The sequence below is a fragment of the Austrofundulus limnaeus genome, unplaced genomic scaffold, assembly GCF_001266775.1.
Source record: "Austrofundulus limnaeus strain Quisiro unplaced genomic scaffold, Austrofundulus_limnaeus-1.0 Scaffold42, whole genome shotgun sequence".
NCBI lineage: Eukaryota > Metazoa > Chordata > Actinopteri > Cyprinodontiformes > Rivulidae > Austrofundulus > Austrofundulus limnaeus.
In genome coordinates this window covers 593,649-602,244 of record NW_013952444.1, presented here as the reverse complement: position 1 = coordinate 602,244, position 8,596 = coordinate 593,649, and the positions used below count along the sequence as shown (strand labels likewise).

The following is an 8,596-nucleotide window of genomic DNA, read 5'->3' as shown; positions in this document are numbered from 1 at the left end:
AAAACAGCTCTAAGCATGTTCAGTTTAACTACACATGATACAAAAGTGTGAAATACATTTTATTGGACAATATAAATGCTTTCCAACTATAGCCACCAATGAAAGAAAAATGACTAAAATATTAGGGTTTCTCCTGTTAAGCATGTTTCAAATAAAAAAATACAGCTTATAATAAACATTTCCTGTTTAAAAAAGGATGTTTGTCAACAGAAATGCACAAATATAGTAAAGATTACTCAAACAAAAACTTTCATAGACTTATTTAAGGAAATCAAAAAGTAATACAAAAAAGGATTTTCTTTACTGAGTTGACTGGTTTTTGTTGTTAGAATTAGCCGAGTCGCTTAACATCCATTCATCTCCTGCTGCTTATTCAGGATTGGGTCACAAGAACGGTCCAGGAGGGAACCCCAGACATCCCTCTCCCAGCAACATTCTCCAGCTCCCACAGGGGAGTCCCGAGGAGGAGCAACTCCCAGACCAAAAACCAATCATCCCTCCAGCAGGTGCTGTTTCTGCTCTGAGCTCTCCTCCCAGTGGGACGTGCCTAGAGAACTTTAATAATATCAAATGTCGTAACCACCTCAGAGGACTCCTTTTGATGTGGAGGAGCAGCGGGGCTATATGGGAGGAGATGGAAGCTGCTGCTCCTCCACATACAAATTATGCCATGACCATAAGGGTTGGATTGTAGATACAGTAAATCAAGAGCCTTTTAACTCAGCTCCCTCTTCACCATGACAGATCGGATCAACATCCTCAATACTGCAGGTGAGGGTTATGGCTGGTTCACACGGCAAGATTTTTCAATTGTTGGATGATTTTCAAAACCTGAGACTCCACACACGAAGGCATCAGGCCAATACTATCCAACATGTTGAATATCCCTGATTTGAGGTCAGAGTGGTCCTGACGTTTATCCAAGCTGACTAAACTCTAAACTCACTACACACGGCAGGAATATCTCCTAAGATCATCGTTAGAGCCATCACGATCATTGGAGCATCCTTAACATTGTCGGAAGGGGTCAAAAATCAGCACAGTTACACTGCAGTTTAAAATCCAGTTAAATCCATCCATCACTCATGAACAAGACTCCCAGGTGCCTGAACTTCTTCGCTTGAAGCAAAGACCAAAAAAGGTAGAGAACTATTGCCTCAGACTTAGAGGAGCTGACTTCCATTCCTGTCGCTTCAAACTCAGCTGCGAACCCAACATGATCTGCAAAAAGCAGAACAGGACCCTGAGGTTCTCAAACCAGACACCCTCCTCTCCACATTTATGTCTTTTATTTTACCAGGCAAATCCCATTGAGATCACAGATCTCTTTTGCAAGGACAGCGTGGAGGAAACATACTGAACAATTTTTTTTTTTTGGGAAACTGGAGTACACGGAAAAAAACCCACACAAACTAACTTCGCACAGAAAGACCCCAGGTCCGAACTGGGGATTGAACCCAGGACTTTCTTGCTGTGAGACTTCAGTGCTGACCACTGATCTGTCATGTTACGTATCAAACAGGACAGGAGGGTACAAAGGACAGCCTTGGCAGACAGTCCAGAACTGAGGACGAGCTCAGCTTTTTACAGAGACGTGAAAATGGGTCTTGCGGATTGGATAACCCTTAAAAGTGATCCCGTTGCATTCAATTCAACTTGGTAGGATCCCTAGACACTGCTCCTGGACTTCCTGAAAGCTAATCATAATGTACTTTTTCAAAACATCTGTGGAGACCATTTTTTATGTACATGTCTGAAACGAATCATTTATAAATCCTTATGACAAGACGTATGCAGAAAAAAAGGGTTTTCCAAGGGACAAACAGTATTTCCGTTCTCAAAATGATTTTTACTTGGATTTTTCATTTAAAAGAAAAAGTAAAACACTATGACTTTTGTGTTTGCACAATCATCAAGAAAAGAATGCATCATTGTCAAATGTTTCAAATTCAACATAAAAAAATTACATGACATTCAGTCAAAACAAAGATCTATTTTATCTCAACGCTTGCTCGTTGATCTGTTTCGGGTAGATTGCCGTTTCTGTCCGGATGGCTGCAACAGAAGTAAGTGTTCAATCTGCACCGTTGATCAGTCCACCTTGTCCTCAGTGTGCTGAAGCCTTTTTATACAGTGCCAAAGTAAAGACTCTCACCTTCTGATAAATGGATGTCTTCTTTCAAATGCATGTTAAATGACAGCAGAGATGAAGGGATAAAACAACATATCATATTGTCTGCAAGGAATGCTGAAGACAACAGAGAGAATCATTACAGGGATAGAGTCCAAGTCCCTTTTGGCAGTGGACCATCATTTCTTCGCACAGTCAGATCCATTAATCCATCAAGGTTTTTTTTTAAATATGTAAGCTGAGAATAAAGATCATCAATGTCAATTGTTTTTTTTTTTCTGAAGGAGTAGGCTGTCTTGCCAGTGAAGATTTAGCTCACTGACTGTGATCAGTAGTCACAGATAGCAGCAAAACAGAAATTGCACAAGACTGAAGGCATTTAGGAATAAATCACGAACAAAGAACAAATATATTTGAAGAGCTTTAAAGCCTGGGTGGTATCTGGAGAAAAATAAATGTTTCTCTTGTGCTTTTTGGTCCTGCTTTTTGTATCCTGCAGGCAAAAGAACGAGTTGCTTCACGGGATTTTAGCAGACGATGTTCAAACAAGCAAGAGACATAAACAGTGAGCAGTCATATCAGATGTCCACTCTGGTTTTGAGAGCGCATTAACACCCGTCACACAGTCCTGAACAAAACAGAAACACGTTTGAAACCTTTCATCTGCTTCACTCGGGGATTCTAGTGGCGCTGATACAGTGGGGTGCGAAAGTTTTGGCAGACTTGTTAATTTTCCTGATTTACCTTTATAAATCATTGATTGTTTGGATAAAACAAATCTGTAAAATATATCATATAGGGGACAAACACAGTGATATTTGAGAAGTGAAATGAAGTTTTATGATTTACAGAAAGTGTGCAATATTTAGTTAAGCAAAATTAGGCAGGTGCATAAATTTGGGCACTGTTGTCATTTTATTGATTTTAAAACCTTTAGAACTAATTATTGGAATTCAAATTTGGTTTTATTAGTTCAGTGACCCTTGACCTCCATACACAGATGACTCAAATTATGAGAAAGGGTGTTTAAGGGAGGCACTTGTAAGTTTTTCTCCTCTTTGCATCTTCTCTGAAGAGTCGCAGCGGGAGTCTAAAAACAACTTCCAAATGAGCTGAAAACAAAGATTGTTCACCGTCATGGTTTAGAGGAAGGATACAGAAAGCTATCTCAGAGATTTCAGCTTTCAGTCTCCACTGTGAGAAACATTGTGAGAAAATGGAGGACCTCAGGCACAGTTCAAGTCAAAGCTTGAAGTGGCAGACCAAGAACAATCTGGAATAAACAGAAGTGAAGGATGTTGAGAATAGTCAGAGTCAACCCACAGACCAGCACCAAAGACCTACAACATCATCTTGCTGCTGATGGAGTCACTGTGCATCGCTCAACCATTCAGCACACTTTACACAAGGAGATGCTGTATGTGAGGGTGATGCAGAGGAAGCCTTTTCTCCGCCCACATCCCAAACAGAACAGCTTGAAGTATGCTAAAGCACATTTGGACAAGCCAGCTTCATTTTGGAATAAGGTGCTGTGGACTGATGAAACTAAAATAGAGTTATTTGGGCAGAACAAGGGCCGTTATGGAGGAAAAAGAACACAGCACTCCAAAAAAACAACTGCTACCTACAGTAACATGTGGTGGTTCCATCATGCTGTGGGGCTGTGTGGCCAGTACAGGGACTGGGAATCTTATTAAAGTTGAGGGATGCATGGATTTCAATCAATATCAGCAGATTCTAGAGACCAATGTCCAGGAATCAGTGACAAAGCTGAAGCTGCTGAAGCCGGGGCTGCATCTTCCAACAAGACAACGACCCTAAACTCTGCTCAAAATCTACTGAGGCCTTCATGCAGAGGAACAAGTACAACGTTCTGGAATGGCCATTTCAGTCCCCAGACCTGAATATTATTGAACATCTGTGGTTTCACTTAAAGAGAGCTGTCCATGCTCAGAAACCATCAAATCTGAATGAACTAGAGATGTTTTGTAAAGAAGAATGGTCTAAAATACCTTCAGCCACAATCCAGACTCTCATTAGAAGTTATAGGAAGTGTTTAGAGGCTGTTATTTCTGTGAAAGTAGGATCTACTAAATATTGAGTTAAGGTTTTTTTATGTTGCCCAAATTTATGCTCCTGCCTAATTTTGTTTAACCAGTTATTGCACACTTTCTGTAAATCATATCAACTTCATTTCACTTCCCAAATATCACTGTGTTTGTCCCCTTTATGATAGATTTAACTGTTTTTTATCCAAACAATCAATGATTTATAAAGGTAAATCAGGAAAATTAACAAGGTTGCCCAAACTTTCGCACCCCACTGTAAGTGCAGCATGGTGCTTGAAGCCATGAGTTCAATGTTGAGTCAAATCCCAGCATAACATTTAGGTTTTTCTATGAATACTGAGAAACATTAAAGGCTATTTTATACTTCAAGATCGCAGCAACGAGTCTATGTGGCAGCCATGTTGTTGCTATGATCGGACCTCAGAACATTATAAACGTAACTCTGGTCACTTTTTGACTGTTGCACTCTCTAATAATCGGACCTTATTATTTTACAACTTATCAACTTTTTATTTCCTCTTTCCAATCATCTTTAATGGTCGTAACTGCTGAGTCATCTTATCAAATCACCTGAGCTGTATTGATTATGGGCTGATAAAACTGTACCAGCTGATGGTTGGTAAAAGTGAATGAACAACTAATACATTCTCTAGTTTGAAGTAGTACCGCATGTCATTTACAACATTTATTGTAAATTTTCAGCTTTCAAAAGCAGCCATTAAACTGCAGTGTATCTAAGGTGTATGTGAGGTCAGTTGTACAAAAATAAAAAAAAACTCATTTCAGTGTTTACTTGAAATAAATATTTGTTGGACTTGTTGCAAGTTAAAGCTTGGAAACTCACCGCAACACTCAAAGAGTTATTTGGTCTTTCGAGCCTTTCAGGTGGATTTCTGCAGAAATCCCAAGCCAAATATCATGCCGGCGTAAAGTATGTGACATGTTTCAGACAGTTTTTTTCACCTGTGTCAAGAGTAAAAACTGATTTTAAATCCAAGAAGAGAAGCTTTTAAGTAAGAATACTTAATCTGTTTCCATAACACTTTCATATTGAATCCTGGCAACTGGAAACCTCAGCAACAGACAATTTAATGTGTGAATATAAAGAGTAAACAACACGAAATCCCATTTGAAATTCCAAATTAAGGATAAATTCTAATAAAATAGGGGGGATTTAGGGGATCCTATTCTTTGTTCACTTGCTTTTAGCTTTAGGAATCAGCGGTGGATAAGAGCTGTAAGTTTTAGGGAGGAAACACCTTTGAGATTAAATGTGAGACAATACGTATATAAAAAACCCTGCAGTGCCAGATGACTGTTTTTGTTTTGATTTGGTGCTTCAGTAATACCCTGATTTAACTGAATTAGAAATTTGTTTTGCAGTTTCTATAATTCATTTGTTAAGCTTAATAAAAAATCATGTTTTGTACTTTCTTTTCTAAGCAATATTTATTTAAAAAATGGTAAATGTAAAAGAATAGTTCCTGTTTAACCCAGCTTGTCTTTGCAACCGTTCACACGAAACATAAACCTGTAGCAACGAACAGTCATAAAATTATCTGAAAAACAGATAAAATGTTTAAAGATTTCAGAACACATGTATCAAATTCATATCCCTAGGCCAAATGTGGCACAAAACAGCATTCTATGTGGCCTGCAAGTGCTTTAAAGATGTATTAATGTCTTAAAATAAGCTTATGCTGCTTTAAAGCTAGCACAAACCATAAACGACATGTCCCATAATGCATGTTGATTATTTTCCCTGGGAAACAACAGCATCACTTCACTAAGGAGAGGTCCAAATGGTTCAAAAGTAGACGGCAAATGAAGACATTTGATGTGTAAAAACTCTTTTTGGATGCCCTTTTTCCTGTTACTTCAGTGTTTATAAGAGGACGTCTTAAAACAATGTTTCTGTGCAGGAAATACCACGTAGAGCTCAGTTATTGTTTGTTAGAGGTGCTCAGTCGTAGCAATGAGTTAAACATGAAACGTCAAAGTTAATTACAACTGGTCCTTTGAGGACCACCATATTGCTCATGTGCCCTGTGAAAATGAGTTTTACAGCCTTTTTCTGACTTTAAAACAAATGTATACATTTATGAGGAAGATCATGCAGACTCCATACAGGAAGTCTAAATATAGAGTTATACTTTTACTAAGACCTTCTTCCTGAGTGCTGATTGTAAAAATGTTCCAATAGTTATTGCACAAAACTTTAGGGTTAGTTATCTCAAAGGCTTTGATTTATCGTTTTTATTTGAAAACATCTGACCCAACTCTGTGAAACATGTACAAGAATACAAAACAAAAAAGGGTTGGGACACATACTAAAACTAAATCCTCATTTCAGTAAAATGCAAGCTTTTATTTTTATGTGCATCATAAACAATGAGTGAAGTGCAAAAATTGCACAGCTCTACATTGCTTAAGCCATTTTTTTTAAAAGAGAAAGGACAAGAAGATAAGCTAAGTACAAAGGTGGGTTACATTAAAGGTAATTTAATCTGTTGGCCTAAAGCCAGACAAGTGCTGAGCACTTTATAAGAACCGTGCCTGTACAGGTTAGTAGACAGAAGAACTGAGAGCTCCCACCTTTGTTCAGAGAATCTCAGGTGAGTAACTTAATGTTAGAAGGATAGGGCTAGCTTTACTTTAATTTAAAAAATAGTTTAATTTTTATTGCCATGTTTATGCTTAGGCACAATACACAGTAAGTGCCATTTCTGTGATATGCATGATTTTAACATGAATTTTAAGTCCACAATAAGGTTTCAGAATGAGTGAGGGCCTTTTCTTATTCCTTTCTGCACAAGCAACAAAAACAAGTCCAGAAAATTTAAAATGCACATGTGCTTTTTTTATATTTTTATTTAGAAATGCTGTTTTTTTATCAATTAAATTTGAAAAATGTGTCCTGAATACATTGTGTAAGGATCAAAGGTTCATAGTTTCCTGTTAATAAGGTGTGGGGGGAACTGAGATGTAATCTTCACAGTGATAGAATTTAGAGCTGACAGGATTTGTAAAACTTTTCTGTCTTTTTCCAGAGCTGCTGCCGTCGACGTCGCCATGCGCCTCCACACGCTGTTCTTCCTGTCGGTCCTCTCTTGTCTCTGCTTTGCACTGGGACAAGGTAATGTTTGACAGAAACAAAACGGTTTATGAAAACCAAGCATGCATTCAGCTTGCACTAAAGAGATAATCAAAGTCAATGAGTTTGGTTTATTGCCTGAGTGCTATCGTGGTAGTGACCTTCAGCGCGCTTATTGCTTTGTTTTTTTCATATTCCTTAATTCTAAACAATTTGCTGACTAGATTTCATTAACTTCACTTGTGTTGCAGAATATATCATGTTCGAGACGTGGTGGCTTTAAACTGAACTGGTTTTCTGATCTTTCAGGGTCCTACGATGACTGCTGCCTGAAATATTTGAGAAATGTGGAAAAGCATTTTTACAAAAATGCAGTAGGGTACAGAGTTCAGAAGCCTGATGGCGGCTGCAACATCCCTGCTATAATGTAAGTTCACATACATAAATTAGAATATGCACTTTAAAGGAGAACCCACTAACCCCATTATATTTTCGTAGCTTCATCATGAAGAAGGGACGCAAGTATTGTGCAAACCCAAATGAGGAGTGGGTCCAGGGTCTGATGAGGAAAGTTGATGGAAGAAGAGCTCTGAAACCCAGGTCTTCTTTTAGATTCAAGAAACTCAGAAAGGTCTGTAAAACTGCTTTCTGATGTGAAGTTTGATAACAACAGAAGGTATAAAATGTTTAAAAAATGTCTTTTTTTCCCCAAACAGCAACCACACAAAGGCTGAAGGTTGACGGGGATTTCCTTCATCTTCCTGCTGTCTGCAGTCTTATTATTGAGCAAAAACGTGGTTTTATGGTGGGTTTATGGCGTCTTACTGCAAGACAGTGGAGGGTGCTGGCCAAAAAAATAATGTAGCACTGCTTTTGCTTTCGCTCAGCAATCCGATAAAAGGTCAAAGGCTGGTCCAAAGCAGCTGCTTTCTGTTCCTGAGGGTTGGGTTCCTGAAGCTGACAGACCAACTTTATAAAACATGTGATAGTTTTAATGCATTGCAAGACCAAACCTATTGAATAAGCTGTTTGATTATGAAAAAAAAAATCTAAGCATTAAATTGTATATGTAACATTACAATTTCTTTAACAGATTATGTGTGTTCATTTTTTTGTTAAGTACTGTCTTTTGGTAAAATTTAAGGTGATAATTTGCTTTTTTTTACGTGTGTCATAGAAAAGGTGAAGCGCTGATTTGATTTCCACAAACATTTTCAAGTGTCTATCATTTCATGTACTTTGTATACAACTTGCATTGCAATTTATACATTTTAAGTAAATAAATACAACAAATTAACTTTA

The 8,596-nt window shown here is 38.0% G+C and overlaps 1 protein-coding gene across 1 annotated transcript; it reads left to right on the top strand.

Moving 5' to 3' along the window:
* The first annotated feature begins 6,734 nt into the window (after window positions 1-6,734).
* Window positions 6,735-8,596, top strand: ccl25a (chemokine (C-C motif) ligand 25a). Its single transcript, XM_014007443.1, has 5 exons — window positions 6,735-6,815; window positions 7,251-7,336; window positions 7,604-7,721; window positions 7,793-7,925; window positions 8,011-8,596. The coding sequence occupies exons 2-5, from the start codon at window positions 7,273-7,275 to the stop codon at window positions 8,026-8,028; spliced, it is 333 nt and encodes a 110-aa protein (XP_013862897.1). The 5' UTR covers window positions 6,735-6,815; window positions 7,251-7,272; the 3' UTR covers window positions 8,029-8,596.

Bases quoted from the DNA above. Each gene is read 5' to 3' on its own strand.
- ccl25a (XM_014007443.1), top strand. From the start codon at position 7,273: ATGCGCCTCCACACGCTGTTCTTCCTGTCGGTCCTCTCTTGTCTCTGC. The intron at 7,337-7,603 runs GTAATGTTTGAC...CTGATCTTTCAG, and splicing joins CTGCTTTGCACTGGGACAAG to GGTCCTACGATGACTGCTGC. The intron at 7,722-7,792 runs GTAAGTTCACAT...ATATTTTCGTAG, and splicing joins TGCAACATCCCTGCTATAAT to CTTCATCATGAAGAAGGGAC.